This window comes from Mirounga angustirostris, unplaced genomic scaffold (assembly GCF_029215605.1).
Source record: "Mirounga angustirostris isolate CCGP_5_RB_7025 unplaced genomic scaffold, mMirAng1.0.hap1 SCAF_2, whole genome shotgun sequence".
Lineage (NCBI taxonomy): Eukaryota > Metazoa > Chordata > Mammalia > Carnivora > Phocidae > Mirounga > Mirounga angustirostris.
This window is the reverse complement of record NW_026991710.1, coordinates 195,930,721-195,956,388: the sequence shown is the minus strand read 5'-3', so window position 1 is coordinate 195,956,388 and position 25,668 is coordinate 195,930,721. Positions and strand designations below refer to the sequence as shown.

General features: G+C 39.7%; 1 protein-coding gene across 4 annotated transcripts in view; it reads left to right on the top strand.

Moving 5' to 3' along the window:
* AGPAT5 (1-acylglycerol-3-phosphate O-acyltransferase 5) overlaps positions 1-25,668 on the top strand; it is a 78,924-nt gene that overhangs the window by 35,557 nt on the left and 17,699 nt on the right. For 2 of the 4 annotated variants that reach the window (XR_010409745.1, XM_064585718.1), the window contains exons 5-6: positions 7,112-7,202; positions 18,539-18,793. Coding sequence is in view for 3 of the 4 variants with exons in the window: in XM_064585718.1 (XP_064441788.1) it covers positions 7,112-7,202; positions 18,539-18,793 (346 nt within the window). In the remaining variant the exon portion in view is untranslated. The remainder of the gene's footprint in view (positions 1-7,111; positions 7,203-18,538; positions 18,794-25,668) is intronic. The other 2 variants (XM_064585720.1, XM_064585719.1) reach the window with 1 other exon arrangement.

Here is a 25,668-nt window from a genome sequence, read left to right as displayed (position 1 = left end):
AGGTGCTCAACCTCACTTGTCATCAGGGAAATGCCGGTCACAGCTGTAATGAGATTAATACCTGACACCTGTTACAATGACTGTTCTCAAACAGTTTTCAAAAGTTAAGGGTTGGTTGAGGATTTAGAGAAAAGAGAACCCTTAGACATTGTTGGCGGTAATATAAATTGGTACAGTCATTACAAAAAATGGAATGGAGTTTCCTCAAAAGATTAAAAATAGAAATATCATATCCAGCAATTCCACTTCTGGGTATATATTCAAAAGAAATAGGATTATTTCCCACACTCTTGTTCACTGCAGCATTATTCACAGTAACAAGGTATGGAAATAACCTAAATGTCCATCAACAAATGAGTGAGTAAAAAAAAATGTATGTATACACAATGGAATATTTTTCAATGTTGAAAAAGGAAGTCCTGTCATTTATGACAATGTGGATGAACTCAAGGGCATTACACTAACTGAAATAAACCAGACATAGAACAACAAATACTGCATGGTCTCACCTGCATGTGGAATTTTAAAAAGTTGAATTCATAGAACTGGGGAGTAGAGCAATGTTTACCAGGGCCTTAGGGAGTGGAGGAAATGGGGATGTGTTGGTCAAAGGGTACAAACTTTCAGTTATAAGAGGAGTAAGTTCTGAGGATGTAAGGTACGGCATGATGCCTGTAGTTAGTAATACCATATTGTATACTTGAAATTTGTTAAAAAGAATAGATTTTAAATGATCTTACCACACACAAAAAATATAGTAACTATGCAAGGTGATGGGGTAGGTATATTACTTTGTGGTAATCATTTTACAATGTCTGTGTATATTAAGATATCACATTGTATACCTTAAATGTATACAGTTTTTATTGTCAATCATACCCTTAAAAAGCTAGGAAAAATAACAACATACATTTATCTTAACCATTCTGGAGATCAGCAGTGCAAAATGGGTCTCACTGGACTAAAATCGTGGTGACACTGGGGCTGAGGTCCCTTCTGGAGACTGTAAGGGAGAATCCATTTTCTTGCCTCTTTTAGATTCTAAAGGTTGCCTGCATTCCCTAAGTCATGGCTTCTGTCTTCAAAGCCAGCAATAGCTGGTCTTTTTTTGTAGCCATCATTCTGGTTCTGAGTCTTCTGCTTCCCTCTTTCATCTTTAGAACCATTGTGTTGACATTGGCCCCACCTGGACATTCTAGGCTGATCTCATTATCCCTCAGTCCAATGCTAGCAGTCTTCACTCCCCCTTGCCATGTTCTATAATGTATTCACAGATTCTTAAAGATTAGGATGTGGACATTTTGGGGAGGGGGCATTATTCTGCCTGCCATATTCATGTATGCATTTGTGTGATTTTGTAATTGTTTTCTGATCATACCTGTAGCACTTCCATACTTAAATAATAAGCTCTTTGAGGAAGGAGATTGTTACTTTGTATCCACCATTTTTTTGCATTTTTCCCCTCTGTAAATGTATAATGGAATTTTTAATGAGTTGAAAGTTTCTGATTGTAATTTTAGAAAAACCCTTTTTAACAGTTGTGGTTTGCTAGACTGGATTAATTTGGAGGAAAGAAAGCAGAGATGAACTATCTTGTTTATATTCTGTACATCTAAATATGAAATGGCTTTTTATTTAAAGAGAAAGCAGTAATTAAAAGATGTCTAGCTAATCAAAGTTTATTAAGTTCTGAGATATCATTTCCATATAAATATGCCTGCTTTGAAACTCTTTAGTGAGCTAGATAGAATTTTTAAAAACCAGAGGGGAAGGAAACAATATAAAGAGCCTGCCACACAGTGCTTGATATTTTCATATACTTCCTTTTATGCTCACAGCTATCCTGAGTCTTCATTTGGGAATGAAACTGAGACTCAAAGTATCATATGATCTCACTGATATGAGTTGTTCTTAATCTCAGGAAACAAACTGAGGGTTGCTGGAGTGGTGGGGGGTGGGAGGGCTGGGGGGCTGGGTGATAGGCATTGGGGAAGGTATGTGCTATGGTGAGCGCTGTGAATTGTGTAAGACTGTTTGAATCGCAGACCTGTACCTCTGAAACAAACAATATACGTTAAAAAAAAGTAGAAGAAGAAGAAGATAGTAGGAAGGGAAGAATGAAGGGGGGAAATCGGAGGGGTAGACGAACCATGAGAGACTATGGACTCTGAGAAACAAACTGAGGGTTCTAGAGGCAGGGGGGTGGGGGTGGGCGGATGGGTTAGCCTGGTGATGGGTATTAAGGGGGGCACGTATTGAATGGAGCACTGGGTGTTATAAGCAAACAATGAATCATGGAACACTACATCAAAAACTAATGATGTATGGTGATTAACATAATAAAATAAAATTAAAAAAAAATGCAGCCACTTGTATCCATGTAGTACAAGATTCTGATATTTGTTCCCTTTGTATGAAGATTGATTTCAGTGTGCCTACAAAATCCTAAAGGATTCAGAAAGAAAATATGTATACTGTTGATTTAAATGGCAAACTTTAAATTCATTCAATATCACTTAAATGTCAGTAGCTGTATTTTATTATGAATGCATGATCTTGAGCCTTAACTATTATAACCTATTTCTGCTCCTCAGAAATGTATTAACTTGATCAAGATGCCTTTGGGGGAAACCCTTAAGTAAATGTAATTTCAGGGTTCTGTTTCTTTCTGTTAGTTCCTTCCCATTCATCATGTGATGGGGACCAATGAGGAACTAGTGTTAACTTGGTAACATGGTGACAGCTGGTGCTTTATCTAAATTTCTTAGTTTTCTATTTCTTGGAAATGCTTTAATATAGAAACTGCTTCAGATATTTAAATTTAACCTTAACTTGCTTCTATAAATTCAAGACCATTAACTGATTTTAGTTTGAAAATTGTATCTTTTACTTGTAAATCATGTTTGCACTAACCTTCCAAAAACTGTGTAAAGGATTATTTTTAACATGGTCTTACAGTATATTCTACTTTTTAGAAACTATAGAAAATAATAAATACAACCTGTTAACCACACACACACACACAAAGTAACTTATCCAAAGCATGGAGAAAAGGCTGTTTTTAACAGAAAGTCATCAGTTCCATAACTGGTTGAAGTGTGAATATATTTTAAACTCTTAAATAGCTCTTTTCTTTTTGAATGGAATTTTAATATGAAATAGCTTGCTGATTTCCACTAGAGTCTGAAGTATCTAAGCTTAAAATGGTACCTCACATCTTGAGTAGAGATCTTATATGCGAAGTCAGTCCTCATTAAAGAAAACAGAATCTCTGGTTCCTTCCAAATGAAAATTTAGCAGAATAAAAGATTTCTATGAACAGTAGCAATAACCTTGTACGTAATTTGGTTTGTTTGTGACTGTTTGCCAGTTATTTCCTGTCATCCTTGGGGCTTCCCTGTCCTCGAGCAGGGATTTTCCTTAATTGAGAAGTGGGTCCAGAGGTGGCACCCTGCCCCGGAGTCATTCTTTTCTTGCCCTGATGCTCCATGTTTAGTTCTTTCCCTCTGTTGCCACCTTCTCCATCTCCATGGGAACTGAGAAGAGAGCTGCCCTTTTGGTCGGCAGTGGGAAAGCAGTGGTGAGGAAGTTATCAGGTGCAAACAGCTGAAGGAGGAAAAAAGTTTTACTTTAAAATCTTGACTCTACATCTGTGCTCTGTGTCATGCTCAGCTCTCGTTAGAGAGAACAAGGAGACCTGCTTTGGCCGTGTAGCCTTTAGAGGCTGCTGTCCTTGTGAATGCAGCGTGCAGAGCTGATTCTGGGGAAGGCTCTTGGCCACTGCTCAGGTCCTGTCACTCTTCTCTGCCCCCGATGTGTCATCTCACATTTCGAAAGCACATCTGTTTTAATTTTAACAACAGCAAATTGCAGTATTATTTTGTGCCAAGCACCATGTTAATTAGATTACATAAATTATCACCTTTATCATTACAGTATCTCTATCAGGTGGAGGTACAACCATCCTTCCCTTTTGTAGACAAGAAGCTCCAGGCGCAGAGAGGATAAGGAATTTATCCCAGCTCTCAGGGCCTGTAAGTGGAGTCTGGGGTTTGAAGCCAAGTGTTCAGACTGTTGTATACTCTTTCTCTAGTTACAGTCTTTGTATATATGATTTCCTATAGAAGATCATCTGCTTTGTGGAGTAATGGCCAGTTTGGGGCTGTTAAAATGTAACTTCTCAGAATATTCCTGTATGAATCTTTCTTTGCATCAGTGACTTGCCTTTTCATATCATAACAGAGTCTTAAAGAACAAAAGTTTAAAAAATTTTGCCTATGTCCGATTTATTGATCTTTCCTAAAATTTCTGCTTTTTCTGTCCTACTGTAAAAGGTTTTGCCAAACTCAATGATACTAAGATTTTCTCCTTTGTTTTCTTTTGGAAGTTTTATAGTTCTGGTTTGTGGCCCATTTTGAGTTAACTTTTGTATTCGGTGTAAGGTCAAGGTCGATCACCACTTACTGTGAAGGTTATTCTTTTCCCCATTGTTGGAAATAAATTGATTGCATACGTGTGGGTCTGTTTCTGAACCATTTATTCTGTTCCACTGATCTATCTGGATATCCCCTTGCTTATGCCACACTCTCTTGATTACTCTTGCTTTATTACAAGTTTTGAAATCTGGTGTAGTGAAATCTTATATATTTGTTCTTTTTCAAAGTCACTCAGCTGTTTTAGGTCCTTTGCATTTCCCATATAAATTCTAAAATCAGCTTGTCAGCTTCTGCATAAAAGCTTGCTGGGGTTTTTTATTTGGATTGCATTGAATCTATAGATAAATCTGGGAAGAATTGCTATCATAACAATATTGAATCTTTGGATCCAAAAACACAGTCTTTATTTAGGTCTTCCTTAATGTCTCTCAGCAGCATTTTGTGGTTTTTAACTGTACAGGTTTGCACATCTTTTGCCAAAGGTATCCACATTTGCCGAAATAAATTCTTAATTTCATGTTTTTTGATGCTATTGTAGATGGCATTTTTTAAATTTATGATTGTTGTATCTAAACATTCAGTATATTGATTTTTTGTTCTATAACCCTACTAGACTTATTATTTAGCAACATTAAAAAATAGTAATGTTTCTTAGATTTCTTACATGGACAGTTATGTCATTTGTGTTATACAGTTTTCCTTCTTTCTTTTAATCTGGATGCCTTTTGTTTCTTTGTCTTGCCCTAGTGCCCTGGCTTGAACCTCTAGGACAGCCCTGACTAGCACTGGTGAGAGTGGGTGTCCTTGCCTTGTTACCCATCTGTTGGTGAAAGCACTCATTCTTTTACCATTCTTTAGGTCTTAGGCCCATCATCCACTCCAGTTTCCCTCTTGTTATTCTCCTTCATAACATCTTGCTCTTTTTCTTCACAGTCATAGAAGTGTAATTATATTTGTAAAATTTGTTTAATGTACTTTTTTCTCACTTGTCTCTAAAGACCATATTTATTTCATTATCCTACATAGCACCTGGCACATAATAGGTATATAAGAAATGCTTCTTGAATGAACTGTGAAAGAATTGTTCATTCTTGCTTTCTTGTCGACCATCAGTGTGAAATGTGTAAGAGATGGGAAAATAGCACCACATGAATTACTAATAACCATGCAAATCATGAATCACTTTATTTTTGAATACTTGAACTAAAAGCTAAAAATCATCAGTAATTGCTTTCATGGCTTTGAATACAAAGTTTACTGATGTTGAAGATTTTATTTTTTTAATATTTTTTTTTAAGTAATCTCTACACTCAGTGTGGGGCTGGAACCTATGACCCCACAATGGGGAGTCGTGTGCTACCCAGTGAGCCAGCTAGTTGCCCCATAAGCTGATTTAAAATATGCCCTCATGATAATGAATTTGCGGGTTTGGGAACTAATTTTAAATTTTTTTCTTAATTTTACCCATTTTTCTACATTTTCATGGCAGCTGTGGTTAATCTTTCATTAGGATATATAGAAATCTATTAATTTCTAAGTTAGGCAAAGATAGTGGGTTCTAAAGACAATTTATATGGATGAATAAAAAGTATATATATTTTCAGGGAAGCTGAAAATGCAGAATTGTAGAGCAACCAGTAATACAAGTTTTTCAGGTGAAACTTTGGAAGAGATTAATCATGAGTTTATCTAATGAAAAAATGTGAACTGTCACATATGTTTATTATGTAGGAGTTTTATAATCATAGATCATTCAGATAAGGGAATGATTCTGTACCAGATATATAGATAGACAGCATTACCTGGGATCAGATGAGGTTGGATAAAATGAACATCATTTTCTTTCCTGCTGTCCTCCTATCCCTATGTTCCCTGTATTCTGTTTGCATTTGAAAAGATTTGATATGAGTGCCTTAGTTGTGTGTTCTGGCTATCAAGTAACCATGTTGGTGTAGTTTGAGTAACTTACCTCTAAAGTTAGAGGAGTTTCTCATTGTATAGTTTCACTGTTTCTGTCTTTATCTTCCCAAACAGATAAAAGTAAAAGCTTAGACTAATTAATTACTTAGTAAACATCCAGCTTTCTCCTTTATAAGTGCATTATTTCAATTTATGAAGCTGCTTATAAATTGAATTATTTAAATGCATTAAGGGAGCTGTGTAAAATAAGAATACTATGGGAATCTTTCGAAATGTGAATACTTACTACATTTTATATTGTGGAAATTTAGATATTGCTTCAGATGAGATATGCTTTTATTATTGATACTCAGGGACACTGATGTCTAAAATTTGCACCATTTAAAAATGTCATTTTTTAGAATCTTAGGGGAAAAGAGCTCTTTAATTAATTGAGGCTTTAAATGGTGAGAATTTTATGAGCAAATTTTTAATTAATGAATATTAGTGTGTAATTAGAAACGTTGTTAGAGTCTTAATGATTGACCTACCAGTGAATGTATGACTGCGTTTTAAATATAATTCATGTTAAGATTTAATTGCATTTTTGCATTTTGGTTGCTCTGCTTGAAATGAAGGTCACATGTAAAATGAATAAACATTTTTCCCACCATAGAAAATACTCTCTTAGCATTAATAGGGTTGGCACTGGTAAGTTCACAAGAACAACAAAAAAAGCTCACACAAAACAAACCAAATTTCTCTATGTTTCACAGATGTATCTTGTGATTTTTCCAGAGGGAACAAGGTATAATCCAGAACTAACGAAAGTCATTTCAGCTAGTCAAACATTTGCTGCTCAAGAAGGTAAGTAAAAATTTGACTGTATTTGAAAAAATAATTTTTAAAAATAAATACCTTTTCAGTTTTTGTTCCTGGAGAGGATATTTATGTTTTACAGTAGTGGAAATTTCTTCAGGGAATGTATGTATTATCTCTTAGGAAATGAAGTTTCTTCATTAATTCATATGCATGTTATTATATATATCTGAGAGGTTAAATTCAAATGCTTGCTAAAATACATATTCCAGTGCCATGGATTTAGTGAAAATCTGGCTAGGTACCAGATTGTGGAGCCTTTTTCTCCATTATGGGTTGTGTGTGACAGAAAGAGTCTCTGTTCTGTGGGCTGACAGACCTAGACTGGAATCCAAACTCTGATGTCTGTCAGCTGTGTGGGTGCAAGGTGCCTCACAGACTGAGCTTGTCTCCTCATCTCTTAAGACATTTGTACCTCATAGGTATACCTATGCCTGCCTCTGTGGAAGAATTACATTAGAAGTATGTGAAGTATCGGGGAATGTGACACACAGTTGGTTCACAGTACTTGGAAGTTATGAGTGTCCCCAACAACAGGAATGTTCTTAATGTCCGTATTTTAGAGAGTTGGATAACTAATACACTTATAAGCTATTCAGTTTCACCAATTTGGGATATAAACAGAAAACAGTGGCTATGCTGTGTTCTCAAAGTTGCCCTTGAAGACTGACTATGAATTAGTATACGATCTCCATACATTGATCTCCAGGCACTTACTGAGCAAAAATGCCTTGTTGTTGATCTGATTGCAGGGTCTATGCAGTACCGTCTAGGAAAACTTGTCAGAGCAATAGTAGTGTCTGTATCTGCTCTGACCAACATGGTAGCTCCTACCCACATGTGATAGTGCATCAAGGGAAATGCATTTTTAATTTTGTTAATTTTAATAAATTCATTGGGATCTGATACAAAATTCTTGATACTTCCCTTATTGGAATTCTTTCCCTAGACTTCTTTAGGGCTTATCTCCATTTCCCCCTCCCTCTCTGGTGATTCCTGGTCAGTCCCCTTTCTAGCCTCCTCCTTCTGCTTCATTCTCTCCTGTTTCATATGTTATTTCTATTGTCTGACTTTGCTCTTTCCTTCATTTCATTTTCATGTTTTTCCTTGTGGCCTTTATCCAGATCCATAGCTTTAGCCACCATTTATTTGATTGCTGATGGCTCACAAAAAGCTTTCTTCCACCCGTATCTGTTTGACTCTAGACCTATAGGTATAGCTGCCCAGGAGAGAGCTTCACTTGATTGGCCCAAGGGCCAGTAATGCTTAACATCACTCATCATCAGGGAAATACAAATGAAAACCACAATGAAATACCACCTCACACCTGTCAGAATGGCTAAAATCAATACCACAAGAAACAACAGGTGTTGGTGAGGATGTGGAGAAAGAGGAACATTCATGCTCTGTTGGTGGGAATGCAGACTGGTGCAGCCACTCTGGAATATGGAGGTTCCCCAAAAAGTTAAAAATAGAACTACCCCATGATCCAGCAGTTGCACTACTGGGTATTTGCCCAAAGAATACAAAAACACTAATTCAAAAGGATACATACACCCCAGTGTTTATAACAGCATTATCAACAATTGCCAAATTATGGAAGCAGCCCAAGTGTCCATTGATAGATGAATGGATAAAGATGTGGTCTATATATACAATGGAATATTACTCAGCCATAAAAAGAATGAAATTTTGCCATTTGCAAGATGTGAATGGAGCTAGAGAGTATAATGCCAAGTGAAATAAGTCAGAGAAAGATACCATATCATCTCACTCATATGTGGAATTTAAGAAACAAAACAAATGAGCAAAGGAAAGAGAGGCAAACCAAAAAACAGACTACTAACTATAGAGAACACACTGATGGTTACCAGAGGGGAGGTGGGTGGGGGATGAGTGAAATAGGTGATGGGGATTCAGAAGTGCATCATGATGAGCACCGGGTGATGTATGGAAGTGTTGAAACACTATATTGTACACCTGAAACTCATATTACACTGTATGTTAACTAACTGAAATTAAAATAAAAACTTTTTTTTAAAGATTTTATTTATTTATTAGAGAGAGGGAGGGAGTGCACAAGCAAGGGGAGCAGCAGGCAGAGGGAGAAGCAGACTCCCTGCTGAGCAGAGAGCCCGATGAGGGCTCCATCCCAGGACCCTGGGATCATGACCTGAGCCAAAGGCAGATGCTTAACCAACTGAACCACCCAGGCACCCTTAAAATAAAAACTTAAAATGAACTATCTCAAGGGAAAGCAAAAAATTAAAAATAAAAAAAATAAATAAAAGTATATTCTACAACAGAAACCATAAAATGGCTTTTTAAAAAACTGTCTTATCCATGTATCATATGACCTCACTGATATGAGGAATTCTTAATCGCAGGAAACAAACTGAGGGTTGCTGGAGTTGGGGGGTAGGGTGGGAGGGATGGGGTGACTGGGTGATAAGACACTGGGGAGGGTATGTGCTATGGTAAGTGCTGTGAATTGTGCAAGACCGTTGAATCTCAGATCTGTACCTCTGAAACAAATAATGCAATATATGTTAAAAAAAAAAAAGAAGAAGGTAGCAGGAGGGGAAGAATGAAGCAGGGGAAATCGGAGGGGTAGATGAACCATGAGAGATGATGGACTCTGAAAAACAAACTGAGGGTTCTAGAGGGGAGGGGGGTGGGAGGATGGGTTAGCCTGGTGATGGGTATTGAGGAGGGCACATTCTGCATGGAGCACTGGGTGTTATGCACAAACAATGAATCATGGAACACTACATCTAAAACTAATGATGTAATGTATGGGGATTAACATAAGAATTAAAAAAAAAGAAATTAAATTAAAAAAAGAAGAAAAAAAAAACTGTCTTATCTCCAAAAGTATTTAGAGAATGTTGCATTTTATATCCTTCCCTTGGGGAGGTACAGTTCACATTTATGTATGTTTCAGAAAAGTTCTGTCGTAAAGGTCTCTGATTTTGTTTGTTGAGCTGTTTTCTAATTTTATATATATTAGAAAACAGTGATCTAAAATTATTAAATAAAATTTGGGGGTTTGGGGGGTAAATCCTTAGGGTTCCAGAAAATTATGTCTCTCCAAAATTATTCCTCTCTAAAGATTCTAGATAGCTGAGCTCTGACTTTAACAAAATGTGTATTTTACTCTGACGCTTAAAATAGTCTATAGATGAATCAGTTTGGGGATTTTCTTGTGTGTGGAGGGGAATTCTCGATAAACTTGAGTGTAGACCTTAAACTGTATAAATTTTCAACTACTCTTGTGTGTTAGCTCTTACAGCCACTTTAAAATTACAGTTTGAGATTAGATAAGGTGAAAAGGAAATAAACGTGGGGAATTTTTTTTTTTTGCTACTTTTCATGTGTATTGTAGAATCTGAGACATTTTATTATCATTAAATAATCAATTATATCTTGAGACATGTGTGTTTTTTATGAGTTGAACAGAGAGCTGGCCTTGGGAGAAGTTTACTAGAGTGCCTCAGATCCTCAGAGTCTGCTGATTTTATGTTAAAATAGTACAATATTCTACCTTTAAATATTAACAAATCTTTATCAGATTTCTAATATATAAAATGTTTCACTAAGGTGGAAGAACTAACTCTAATGTTTTCTAGGAGTTTATAATTCAATAGGAGAAATGAAACAGGATTGTATTCATCATCTATCAGTGTGTAACAAATTATCTCAAACCCTAGTGGCTTAAAACAGTTCCTGTCTCACTGTTGATGTGGGCCAGGAGTACTGGTGTGGTTTAGCTGGGGGCTGCTTGCTTAGGGACTGTCACAGGATGCAATCAGGGTGTCTGCTGGGGCTGTAGTCATTTCAGAAGCTCCTTCACAGGGCTGTTGACAGGCCTCAGGTCCTCACTCGCTGTTGTCTGGAGAGTCTATTTCTTGCCACTTGGGCCTCTCCATAGAGCTCCTCAAGACACACAGCTTGCTCCCCTAGATCTGCAGAGCAGAGGGGGTGGGGAGACAACATGGAAGAGGTGCTGTAACATAGAGGACGGTTGGGCAAGACAGAAGTCACAGTCTTCTTGTAACCTAATTTTGGAAGTGACGTCTCATCATTTTTGGTTAATAGTAGAGAGGTCCTGAGCAAGACTCAGCAAGAGGGTCCAAATGATTAAGGTATAGATTCTGCTTCACAGTAGTGATCCAATTTCCAGAAACTTCAGTATGCTATTTTTCAACAAGTTAGCCTCTTTCAATTCTGTTATAATGTGTGATGGACTAATTCCTTAATTTTAAATATGTTAAGCAAGACAAAATTAGACCTGGACATTTTATTATATTTTGTCACTGGGCAAATCACAAGTTAGTTTTTGAGGTATAATAAATTTGCATTACAGAATGAGTATAGTCCCAGATTTTTGTCTTTATGTGAAGAGTAACGTAGAATTACTCTGTGTTTTAGTATTTATTCAAGGACTTCTGATTTCTTTTGTAAAATTTACCTTTGTGTGTGTGTTCCTATTTAAATATTGCCATACTTTTGGCTCAGTCAGTTGAGTGTCTGACTCTTGGTTTTGGCTCAGGTCACGATCTCATGGGTCATGGGATCAAGCCCCGTTATCGGGCTCTGTGCTCAGTGCAGAATCTGCTGGAGATTCTCTCCTTCTGCCCCTCTCTTCATTCGCTCGCTCTCTCAAATAAATAAATAAATCTTTAAAAAAATAAATATTGCCATACCTTTTTCAGTTGGGTAAAACAAGCATTTATATGCAAATAGGTGTATTTACTATGTGGTATTTATCCAGAGTTGTAATTTCAGTACAGGTTTTTAGGGCCTGTGTTAATCACCTTGGGCGGTCATACCAGGACACCGCTCTGGGGGCTTAAACAAGAGACATTGATTTTCTCACAGTTCCAAAGCCTGGATGTCCAAGATCAGGGTGCCAGCAGGGTTGGTTTCTGGTGAGACCGTTCTGACTTGCAGAGGGCCACCTTCTTGCTGTGTCCTCACATGGCCTTTTCTCTGTGTGCTCACAGAGAGAGGTCTCTGGTTTCTCTTTCTCTCTCTCTCTCTCTCTTTTTTTTTTTATTCTTATGTTAATCCCCATACATTACACCATTAGTTTTAGATGTAGTGTTCCATGATTCATTGTTTGTGCATAACACCCAGTGCTCCATGCAGAATGTGCCCTCCTCAATACCCACCACCAGGCTAACCCATCCTCCCACCCCCCTCTCCTCTAGAACCCTCAGTTTGTTTTTCAGAGTCTATCGTCTCTCATGGTTCGTCTACCCCTCCGATTTCCCCTGCTTCATTCTTCCCCTCCCGCTACCTTCTTCTTCTTCTTCTTCTTTTTTTTTTTAACATATATTGCATTATTTGTTTCAGAGGTACAGATCTGAGATTCAACAGTCTTGCACAATTCACAGCGCTTACCAGAGCACACACCCTCCCCAGTGTCCATCACCCAGAAACCCCATCCCTCCCACCCCACCCCCCCACTCCAACAACACTCAGTTTGTTTCCTGCGATTAAGAATTCCTCATATCAGTGAGATCATATGATACATGTCTTTCTCTGTTTGACTTATTTCACTCAACATAATACCCTCCAGTTCCATCCACATGGTTGCAAATGGCAAGATCTCATTCCTTTTGATGGCTGCATAATATTCCATTGTATATATATATACCACATCTTCTTTATCCATTCATCTGTCGATGGACATCTTGGCTCTTTCCACAGTTTGGCTATTGTGGACATTGCTGCTATAAACATCGGGGTGCACGTAGCCCTTCGGATCCCTACTTTTGTATCTTTGGGGTAAATACCCAGTAGTGCAATTGCTGGATCATATGGTAGCTCTATTTTCAACGTTTTGAGGAACCTCCATACAGTTTTCCAGAGTGGCTGCACCAGCTTGCATTCCCACCAACAGTGTAGGAGGGTTCCCCTTTCTCCGCATCCCCGCCAACATCTGTCGTTTCCTGACTTGTTAATTTTAGCCATTCTGACTGGTGTGAGGTGGTATCTCATTGAGGTTTTGATTTGGATTTCCCTGATGCTGAGCGATATTGAGCACTTTTTCATGTGTCTGTTGGCCATTTGGATGTCTTCTTTGGAAAAATGTCTGTTCATGTCTTCTGCCCATTTCTTGATTGGATTCTTTGTTCTTTAGGTGTTGAGTTTGATAAGTTCTTTATAGATTTTGGATACTAGCCCTTTATCTGATATGTCATTTGCAAATATCTTCTCCCATTCTGTCGGTTGTCTTTTGGTTTTGTTGACTGTTTCCTTTGCTTTGCAAAAGCTTTTTATCTTGATGAGGTACCAATAGTTCATTTTTGCCCTTGCTTCCCTTGCCTTTGGCGATGTTTCTAGGAAGAAGTTGCTTCGGCTGAGGTCAAAGAGGGTGCTGCCTGTGTTCTCCTTTAGGACTTGGATGGACTCCTGTCTCACATTGAGGTCTTTCAACCATTTGGAGTCTATTTTTGTGTGTGGTGTAAGGAAATGGTCCAGTTTCATTCTTCTGCATGTGGCTATCCAATTTTCCCAACCCCATTTGTTGAAGAGACTGTCTTTGTTCCACTGGACATTCTTTCCTGCTTTGTCAAAGATGAGTTGACCATAGAGTTGAGGGTCCATTTCTGGGCTCTCTGTTCTGTTCCATTGATCTATGTGTCTGTTTTTGTGCCAGTACCATGCATGCTATCTTGATGATGACAGCTTTGTAATAGAGCTGGAAGTCCGGAATTGTGATACCGCCAGCTTTGCTTTTCTTTTTCAACACTCCTCTGGCTATGCAGGGTCTTTTCTGGTTCCATACAAATTTTAGGATTATTTGTTCCATTTCTTTGAAAAAAGTGGATGGTATTTTGATAGGGATAGCATTGAATGTGTAGATTGCTGTAGGTACCATTGACATCTTCACAATATTTGTTCTTCCAATCCATGAGCATGGAACGTTTTTCCATTTCTTTGTGTCTTCCTCAATTTCTTTCATGAGTATTTTATAGTTTTCTGAGTACAGATCCTTTGTCTCTTTGGTTAGATTTATTCCTAGGTATCTTATGGTTTTGGGTGCAACTGTAAATGGGATCGACTCCTTAATTTCTCTTTCTTCTGTCTTGGTGGTGGTGTATAGGAATGCCACTGACTTCTGTGCATTGGTTTTATATCCTGCCACTTGACTGAATTCCTGTATGAGTTCTAGCAGTTTTGGGGTGGAGTCTTTGGGGTTTTCCACATAAAGTATCATATCATCTGCAAAGAGTGAGAGTTTGACTTCTTCTTTGCCAATTTGGATGCCTTTGATTTCTTTTTGTTGTCTGATTGCTGTGGCTAGGACTTCCAATACTATGTTGAATAGCAGTGGTGATAGTGGACATCCCTGCCGCGTTCCTGACCTTAGGGGGAAAGCTCTCAGTTTTTCCCCATTGAGAATGATATTCGCTGTAGGTTTTTCATAGATGGCTTTTATTATATTGAGGTATGTACCTTCGATCCCTATACTCTGAAGAGTTTTGATCAAGAAAGGATGCTGTGCTTTGTCAAAAGCTTTTTCTGCATCTATTGAGAGGATCATATGATTCTTGTTCTTTCTTTTGTTAATGTATTGTATCACATTGATTGATTTGAGGATTTTGAACCAACCTTGCAGCCCAGGGATAAATCCCACTTGGTCGTGGTGAATAATCCTTTTAATGTACTGTTGGATCCTATTGGCTAGTATTTTGGTGAGAATTTTTGCATCCATGTTCATCAGGGATATTGGTCTGTAATTCTCCTTTTTGATGGGGTCTTTGTCTGGTTTGGGGATCAAGGTAATGCTGGCCTCATAAAACAAGTTTGGAAGTTTTCCTTCCATTTCTATTTTTTGGAACAGTTTCAGAAGAATAGGTATTCTTCTTGAAATGTTTGGTAGAATTCCCCTGGGAAGCCATCTGGCCCTGGGCTTTTGTTTTTTGGGAGATTTTTGATGACTGCTTCCATTTCCTTAGTGGTTATAGGTCTGTTCAGGTTTTCTATTTCTTCCTGGTTCAGTTTTGGTAGTTGATACATCTCTAGGAATGCCTCCATTTCTTCCAGGTTATCTAATTTGCTGGCATAGAGTTGCTCATAATATGTTCTTATAATTGTTTGTATTTCTTTGGTGTTGGTTGTGATCTCTCCTCTTTCAATCATGATTTTGTTGATTTGGGTCATTTCTCTTCTCTTTTTGATAAGTCTGGCCAGGGGTTTATCAATCTTGTTAATTCTTTCAAAGAACCAGCTCCTAGTTTCGTTGATCTGTTCTACTGTTCTTTTAGTTTCTATTTCATTGATTCCTGCTCTGATCTTTATTATTTCTCTTCTCCTGCTGGGTTTAGGCTTTATTTGCTGTTCTTTCTCCAGCTCCTTTAGGTGGAGGGTTAGGTTGTGTACTTGAGACCTTTCTTGTTTCTTGAGAAAGGCTTGTATTGCTATATACTTTCCTCTTAGGACTGCCTTTGCTGCATCCCAAAGATTTTGAATAGTTGTGTTTTCATTTTCATTGGTTTCCATGTATTTTTTTAATTCTTCTTTAATTTCCTGGTTGACCCATTCATTCTTCAGTAGGATGCTCTTTAGCCTCCATGTATTTGAGTTCTTTCCGACTTTCTTCTTGTGATTGAGTTCTAGTTTCAAAGCATTGTGGTCTGAAAATAGGCAGGGAATGATCCCAATCTTTTGGTACCGGTTGAGACCTGATTTATGACCTAGGATGTGATCGATTCTGGAGAATGTTCCATGGGCACTAGAGAAGAATGTGTATTCCGTTGCTTTGGGGTGGAATGTTCTGAGTAAGTCTGTTAAGTCCATTTGGTCCAGTGTGTCATTTAAAGTCTTTATTTCCTTGTTGATCTTTTGCTTAGACGATCTGTCCATTTCAGTGAGGGGGGTGTTAAAGTCCCCCACTATTGTATTGTTGTCGATGTGTTTCTTTGGTTTTGTTATTAATTGCCTTATATAATTGGCTGCTCCCATGTTAGGGGCATAGATATTTACAATTGCTAGATCTTCTTGTTGGATAGACCCTTTAAGTAGGATATAGTGTCCTTCCTCATCTCTTATTACAGTCTTTGGTTTAAAATCTAATTTGTCTGATATAAGGATTGCCACCCCAGCTTTCTTTTGGTGTCCATTAGCATAGTAAATGGTTTTCCACCCCCTCACTTTCAATCTGGGGGTGTCTTTGGGTCTAAAATGAGTCTCTTGCAGACAGCATATCGATGGGTCTTGTTTTTTAATCCAGTCTGATAGCCTGTGTCTTTTGATTGGGGCATTTAGCCCATTTACATTCAGGGTAACTATTGAAAGATAAGAATTTAGTGCCATTGTATTGCCTGTAAGGTGACTGTTACCGTATATTGTCTGTGTTCCTTTCTGGTCTATGTTGCTTTTAGGCTCTCTCTTTGCTTAGAGGACCTCTTTCAAGATTTCCCCTAGGGCTGGTTTTGTGTTTGCAAATTCCTTTAGTTTTTGTTTGTCCTGGAAGCTTTTATCTCTCCTTCAATTTTCAATTTTCAAGCAGCCTAGCTGGATAGAGTATTCTTGGCTGCATATTTTTCTCATTTAGTGCTCTGAAGATATCCTGCCAGTCCTTTTTGGCCTGCCAGGTCTCTGTGGATAGGTCTGTTGCCAATCTAATGTTTCTACCCTTGTAGGTTACATTTCTCTTCTCCCGAGCTGCTTTCAGGATTTTCTCTTTGTCTATGAGACTTGTAAGTTTTACTATTAGATGTCGGGGTGTTGACCTATTTTTATTGATTTTGAGAGGGGTTCTCTGTGCTTCCTGGATTTTCATGCCTGTTTCCTGCCCCAAATTAGGGAAGTTCTCTGCTATAATTTGCTCCATTATACCTTCTGCCCCTCTCTCTCTTTCTTCTTCTTCTGGGATCCCAATTATTCTAATGTTGTTTCGTCTTATGGTATCGCTTATCTCTCGAATTCTGCCCTCGTGATCCAGTAGTTGTTTATCTCTCTTTTTCTCAGCTTCTTTATTTTCCATCATTTCATCTTCTATATTACTGATTCTCTCTTCTGCCTCATTTATTCTAGCAGTTAGCACCCCCATTTTTTATTGCACCTCATTAATAGCCTTTTTGATTTCTACTTGGTTGGATTTTAGTTCTTTTACTTCTCCAGAAAGGGTTTCTCTAATAACTTCCATATTTTTTTCAAGCCCAGCTAGTATCTTTAAAGTGATGATTCTGAACTCTAGATCTGACATCGTACTAATGTCCGTATTGAGTAGGTCCCTGGCAGTCGGTACTACCTCTTGTTCTTTTTGTTGAGGTGATTTTTTCTGTCTTGTCATTTTGTGCAGAGGAGGATAGATTAATGAGAGAACAAAATGCTAGCAGAGTAACAACGTCCCCAGAAAATATACTCTAAACAAATCAGAAAAGACCTGAAGCAGTGGGAAAAGAAAAGGAAAGAGAGAAAAAAGAAAAAGGAAAAAAAGAAAAAGATAAAGATAAAAACAGAAACAAACAAAACAAAACAGCAACAACAACAAAAAAAACAGAATGTGATCAAATATGATCAGGCTGGTATATAGATCAGTGCCACACACTAGATTTGGGGTGTATTTTGGTCTTTCAGGAGAAAGCGCCTCCCAAAATTTTAAAGGAAGAAAAACTTAAATATGTACAAAAATAAGGGTTGATATGATGAAGGGATGGAATATGACTGTAAAGATGGAAATTATAAAAAATTTTATAAAAGGAATTGATAAGAAGTTGTTTGAAAAAAGAAAGAAGAGGATTTGAAAAAAGAAAAAAACAAGGGAGAGGATGTGATCAGGCAGGGGAACAGAAAACACCATATACTAGAGATTTAGGGTATATTTTAATCTGTTAGAAGAAACTATCTCAAAATTTTAAAGAGAGAACAACTTATATATATAAGCCAAAAATACGGGTAACTACTATGAAGGGATAGAATATGACTCTAAAAATGAAAAATAAAAATGTTTTTTTTTTTAAAAAAAGGGATTGATAAAATGTTGGTTGAAAAAGGGAAAAAAATTCAATAAGAAAAAAAAAAAGACAGTAAAAAAAATTAACTTTGAAAGACTAAAGAATCATGGTAAAAAAGCCATGAATTCCATGTGCAGTAGTCCCCTAGCACTGGAGTTCTGCCGTTCTCATTGATCGGTAAACTTGGTCTTGGCTGGTTGTTCTCGCTGATCTTCTGGGGAAGGGCCTGTTGCCGTGGTTTCCAAAAGTCTCTGCCGGAGGCGGAAGTGCCCCGCCCTTGCCCCCTCCCGGCTAATCATCTGCTCGGGTTTGCTCTCCGGGGCTTTTGTTCCCTGCGAGCTTTCCGTACAGCTTTGGAGGCGGAGAGCGAAAATGGCGGCCTCCCAGTCTCCGCCCCGGAGGAGCCGAGAACTCGGGCCCGCTCCTCAGTGAGCCCCCAGAGAAAAGCCGTCAGCCACTCCCGTCTTCCCGGTCTCCGGCCGCTCTCCGTGCTCACCCGGCCTGTGACCGCGCGCCTCTATCTCCAGCACCCGACCCCGGGTGGAGTCTCCAAACCCAGCAGATCCCTGCGGTGCGCTCCCGCGCAGCTCCGCCTGGGGGAGGAAGGTGAGTCTCCCCGGATCTGCCGCTTGTTGGGTCCCTGCTGGAGGAGCAGGGGCCCGGCTATGTCGCGGATCACGGTCAATGGCCACCCCGAGCTGAGAGCCCGCGCCTGGGCTCCGCCTCTGCAGCCGGCTTCCCCGCTCCGATCCCTGGGAGCTCTGCCGCACTCAGGCGCCCCCGGTCTTTCTGTGACCCCGAGGGTCCTGAGACCACACTGTCCCGGAGGGTTCCACCCCCCGCTTAGCCACCAGAGTGACGTCCCTCGGCGGAGCAGACTTTTAAAAGTTCCGATTTTGTCTCCGCGGCTCTATCACTTGCCAGAAGCGCCGACGGAGGCCCCTCCCACGCCGTCTATCCTCCCGAATATCGCCTCGGATTCACTTCTCCGCACGTCCTACCTTCCAGAAAGTGGTCGCTTTTCTGAAAGAGTTGTTGCTATTCCTTTCTTCGATCTCCTGTTGGGTTTGTAGGTGTTCAGAATGGTTTGATCCCTATCCAGCTGAATTCCTGAGAGGAGACGAAATCCAGGTCTCCTACTCCTCCGCCATCTTGCTCCGCCCCCTCTCTTTCTCTTTTTATAAGGATGCCAGTCCTATTAGATTAGGACCCAATGTTTACGAACTCACGTAACCTTAACTACCTCCTGAAGGCCCCATCTCCAAATACAGTCACATAGGGATTAAAAAATCTCACTGAGATGACTGTTTAATATATTTCCTAAAAGTTACTTAGTTTTAAAAATCGCATTAATTTTGTAATGCTAGATCAAGTATTTTTAAGTAATTCTTAAAATAGTATAATAATGATATATACTCTAGCTTTTTAATCTAATAATAACTCACTCTCCCATAATTGATCTGTTATTGGTCTGTCCTTTTTCTCTGAGGTGTTGATCTTTCTTAAAGTTACCAATAGGGGAAAAAATGAATAATTTGTCTTATAGATATGATTTTTAATTGCTGATTGTTCTTTAAATTCTACAACTGGAAAAACTATTGCTGTCTATTAAAACTGGATTTTCTTGTGACTATAAAGGTAATTATTTCCCACAACACAAAAGAAATTGATTTGTGAACCATATATCTAGAAAAAGTGTTTCCTGTTTTCTTTCTTCTTAGGTCACAACTAATTGAGATTACTAGAAAATAAAAATGAAAGGACTTGTTTTTCCATCTGTTAACCTAATTTTTCTTCAAGAAAGTTGAAAATAGCACTTGTTAGTCTGTGATATTCGAAACATTATTAATGTTGCTCCTAAAGTATCTTCCTTTGAATCTGACTTAAAAAATAAATAGAAAGACCAAAACCAACCTTTTTAATTTAGATTTTTTAAATGTGATGTACTCATGTGTTTAAATAATTATACCTTCTACTCTTCAGTTTTCCATTGGCATTGGTGTTGGCTGGCTTAAGAAGTATGACTGATGGATATGGGTGTGTAATATCTTGAGGTTCTGGTTATTACTATTTCCTAGAAGTGTTTTACTTCAAAAACGTGTTACCGGTCACCTGGGTGGCTCAGTTGGTTAAGCGTCTGCCTTTAGCTCAGGTCATGATCCCACGGTCCTGGGATCGAGTCCCACATCAGGCTCCTTGCTCAGCGGGGAGCCTGCTTCTCCCTCTGCCTGCCATGCCCCTGCTTGTGCTCTTTCTCTCTCTCTTTCTGACAAATAAATAAATAAAATAAAATAAAAAAAACCTTGTTACCCACAAACTATGGCCATTCAGTATTAGAGTTGTTATTTAAGATAATGCCTGTGTTATAGTGTCATGAGTTCTTAATTTTGTTCACTTCAGAGGCTGTCATTGTAATGCTTTCTAAATTTCCTTCTCACTTCCAACTGAACGTTAGTTATTTCTTTAAAGAAGACTTATTCATATTTCTAAATAAATTAGTCAACATTTTGTTTTTATTTACAATCTCTCCAAGACAAAAATTAAGATTTTGAGAAGTCTGAAATACAGACAGAGTCTTCAAGAAACTATTAAATGTCAAGTATATATTGAAAGGTATATATTGAAAGCTGCTCCATTTTGTAATGGTAAATTAGGGAAAAGAGAATTTTATTTTTAGAAAGGCTAGCTTTGAACTTGTCATTTAAAAAAATCAATGGTGAGGGGCACCTGGGTGGTTCAGTCGGTTAAGTGGCTACCTTCGACTCAGGTCATGATCTTGGGGTCCTGGTGATCCAGCCCCACGTTGGGCTCCCTGCTCAGCAGGGAGTCTGCTTCTCCCTCTCCCTCTGTCCCTCCTCCCCTCTGCTCCTGCTCTCTCTCTCAAATAAAAGAAAAAAATCAATGATGAAACATTTAGTAAGAAAAACTGCAATAGAATATGTAAATATAACAGTATTATATAATAGTATCATATAAATATAAATAAAATGGTATCATAGGTAAAAATGATCATTCTAAAATTATGTTTCTAAAATGTTTGTTAAGTGACCAATTAGATCATTTTAATTTAAATCCAACAAACTGGTCAAGGAATGACTTCTTCCTTTTCTGACTTCCCATGGCAGTTCATTTCTTTGTCAGTTTTTGAGCTATTATTGCAGTTTCTGTTAATCTTTGCAGTGATTTGTAAGGTGTAGGACTCTGCCTGTTTCTAGGAAGGCCACAAAATGAATCTCATGGGCCTCGATTAGTATCAAATGAAAGATCACACAGATGGTTCAGGATATAAAAACAGAAAAGAATCACATCGGACTTGTATTCCCAGTCTAGAATGTTTTATCCTTGTTTACTAGGCATTTTTTGAAAAGAATAGGGATGAATAAAGGGAGTGAGAAAGCTTTTAAATTATATTTATAGTGATTCTCAAGAAACTGCTTGTTTGACTTTGCATATCAACCTCTCCATCAGCGTTTGAATTACAACTATCTCATTCTCATCCTTTGGCCTACTCTTCCTCCCGTTTCTGTAGCATGTTTCCACCTGGTGCCTAGGTCAGGTTACAGCCTTAGGGACAACAGCGGGGAGCACTTTGGGGAGTACTGTTGGGAGGATTAAGTCACCACTGTAATGCTTCTGTAGGGCTTTGGACATAGCCTATGTCCAGTGACTTTCCAGACTTTGGTGTTATGCCTTTGAGGCCATTTCCATACCATTTACTTATAATCTTTTAGCAAAATAAATATTACCCCTATTCCTCCAGCTTTTTCACTGCTTCACCAGCCTATTTGTGAATTCTTGATCTGTTCAAGCCATGGCCTAAGTTCTGAGTCAGTGGTTCTCAAAGTGATACCTGAATCAGCAGAATCAGCATTGTCCTGGAAGTTGCTCGAAGTCCAGATTCTCAGGATCCACCCCAGACCTCCTACATCAGACATTCCAGGAGTAGGGCTGTGCCTTCCACATGATTCTGATGCATTCTAAAGCTTTAGAACCACTCATTTAAATAAGATTAGTCATGTGCTCAGCAGGTTAGTTGGGTCAGATTTTTGTGTTTTCTAGAACATATGGATCTAATATTTATTGGTGAGTGAGCCTTCATTTTATGCTTAGGCCTCACTAAGAAACAGGCAAGTTTGGTGGCAGTTACTTACCCACTGTAGGAGACGTGGAGGCGGGCACTGGGAAGCTCTGCCAACATCCAGGCACTGCTGCTATAATAGCTTCCACCTCTCCCCCTCATGCCAAGTGTTTCACTTTGACTAAGCTCCTTTAGAGTCATTTTAGATACATCACTTTTCAGTGTACTAAGGAATTTGGAACCTAATGTATCTTAATCTTCCTAAACCTATTAAAGTGAGTCCCATGGTGTTTTGTTTTGTTTTTTTACTATGGCAGCTGGCAAGATGCCGTCTTTAGACTCAGTAACCCTAGTCATAGAAAAGAGGAATTTAGGGACACATCTATAATGGCAGACTGAATACCCTGAATTTTCATATTATTGAGCAAGTAAAAAGATCCTTGTAGTTTCAAAACTCCTTAGGATTAATGGACTTTAGCTTTTATCTATGAGTAACACTGGCTATTGTGTAGGTTTAATTGTCCTTTTAAAACATAAAAAAAGAATTTTGTTCCTTTGTAAACTAAATAAAAATTATTATTATACCTTACAATGCCATATTAACAAATTTAGGTGGCAAATGGCAGGCTAAACTAGTATTTGCAATATATGGCGTATTAATAAACTTAGTATAAAAAGAACACCTGCTAGTTAAGAGAAAGATAAAAACTAGAAACATGGGAAAAGCACATGAATAGGAAATTTAAGAGATACGAATGACCCACACTTGAACAAATGTTCTTCCTCCCCGAAGGTCAACCTGGCAAACATTAAAAAAGAAAGTTACTGCCCAGTGTTGACCCAGATTTGGTGTGGAACAGACACACTTCTCCTTCAGCGAGGAGCTGAGGTGGCGCGTTTGCTCCCCGTGGCTGCTGACGCACATCCAGAGACTTGGTGTCTTACAACACTACACATGTGCTCTTTAACGGGTCAGGAGGCCCGAAGTCTGACTGGGTCTCACTGGGCTAGAGTCCAAGTGCGGGGAGGGCTGCGGTCCTTTTTGGAGGCTTGTGGGAATATCCGTTTTCTTGCACGGAATGCCGTGCTTGGTTTGAGGCTCTGCCTTCACAGTCTTGAAATTGTACTGGGTCTTGCAAATTATGTCGGTGGTTCTGCTTCTACCTTCTTGCTCTTCGTCCCCCTGAGCCTTGTTTTGGCTTGACTCTAACCTCTCTTTCCTTGGCCCTTCTTTGGCGCTAGGCCCTGAGTGGCCCTAGGCTGCCGCTGCCCTGCGGTGCCCACTCAGCCCCACTCCTGTGTCTGTGATCGGACCCGGCCGCTTCTCAGCCCTGCCTAACCTGCTTTGCCTCCTCCCTTCTCACCAGTTGGGAACGTTGAGCAGTTCTGTTTTCCCTTTCGGACTATCTCTCCTTTTTTCCAGATTTTTTCTCCTCACATCTCAGGGTGTCTTTGCCTTGAAGGAGTTTTGTTTCTCTGACAAGACTGCACATTACACTCACGCATATCCTTTATTTCAAGATTGTACTGTTACTGCTCGAACAACCTCCTTTTGCATACGTCACCCCCACGCTCCTGTCTACTCGGTTCCCCCCGTTTGCCAAACTGTGTCTGTGCGCGTGTCTGCGCGCGCGTGTCTTGTGCCTGTGAGCGCGCTCGCGCGTCCACGCACAGCCCGCCTGTGGCGTTACTGTGCTCCTCCCTCTTTCGTTCTGAGGGAGAGGGTTGGGCCCCTGTCACTCTCCTGTTTGACTCCATCCACTCCCCAGAAGTCTGTCCCCCTCCAGCTTCCCAGGGAGCTCTCGCTGGCTTACCAGAGAATCAGCGTTTTGATGACTCCTCGTGTTTGTTCACGGACGTGCAGCGTCGACATTATTAATGGCGGCCCTTTTCCCTCCCGTCTTCCGGTCTCAGCACAGCCACTACTTCCGCTGTCATGTCCATGCAGATGATTCTCAAATGTGGGTCTCTGGCTGGTTCTTGCCATTTACAGACCATATTTCCCAACACTTCCAGAGTGTTCCTTCCAGCATCAGTCTCCGAGTGCCCAATTTGAAATCCTGTTTTCTTCCTTAACCCGCCTCCGCTCGCGCGCGCCTACTCCGAGCCGGTGGGTGTCCGCACGCACTAGCGCGCACACACACGCGCATGCGCACGCACACATTCCCGCCGCTCTGCCCCCGGGCCTTCTCTGTCTCCCGCACCGCCCTGACCGTGTCTTCCAGGCCGGAAGCCCGCTTACGCTTTACTCCTTCCTTACCACATTCAGTTCGTGGTGGAATCAATGTGTATTTGGCTTTCATAACATCTCTCTTTTTTTTTTTAAGATTTTATTTATTTATTTGAGAGACAGAATGAGAGAGAGAGAGAGAGCATGAGAGGGGGAGGGTCGGGAGGGTCAGAGGGAGAAGCAGACTCCCCGCCGAGCAGGGAGCCCGATGCGGGACTCGACCCCGGGACTCCAGGATCATGACCTGAGCCGAAGGCAGTCGCCTAACCGACTGAGCCACCCAGGCGCCCTTTCATAACATCTCTTGTCTACGTTTTCTCTTTTCAAGTTTACGCTACTTCAGTCCTACTTCAGTAGCTCATTGCCTGTGACTTACTGCCCTAAGGGGTTTCAGAAGCCTGTATGTTTTTCTCAGCACCTAGATTATGCCTCTCCTCTGGTCTGAAATCCGGGGAGTCCCCCAGGCCGGTAGAAGCACGTCAGCCTGTTGATGTGAAGCTTCTGTCACGTGACGCCAGTGTACTCTTGAGTCCTGTCCTCGCGAGCTCTGACTTGTGCTCCACAGACCTTACGGCCCCTACTCTGACCTGGTTTCTGTCTTTGCCCCCTTGGTATGCTACCTCCCTCCCTCCTGGCCTCTCTCCAGGCTCCTCTTTATCCTGAAGCTTTCACCAATCACGTATGAGTGATTGAAAAAAATCTTTAAGGGATGCCTGGGTGGCTCAGTCGGTTAAGCATCTGCCTTCGTTGGGCTCAGGTCATGGTCCCGAGGTGCTGGGATCGAGTTCTGCATCGAGTCCCCCATCGGGCTCTCTGCTCTTCCTCTGCCTGCTCCCCCTGCTTATGTTCTCTCACTCTTTCTGATAAATAAATAAAATCTTAAAAAAAAAAAATCTTTAAGTATGAGTGATTCTTTTATATTTTGAGAATATTTTATATCTCTTCTAGAACATTTTACCATATACTGTGGCCATTTAAGTTTATTTTATTGCCTCATTAATCTCTAACCTACAGGCTTATAGTTTTAGATTATTAATATATATTAAATAGAAAAAGGACTGAACAAGACATTATAAGGTCTTGCTACCCAGCTATGTGAATTTGAGCAAGTCATGTTACCTCTTTGTGCCTTAGTTAAATTAATTCTTGGGAGTCAAGTGAGCCGATAATATA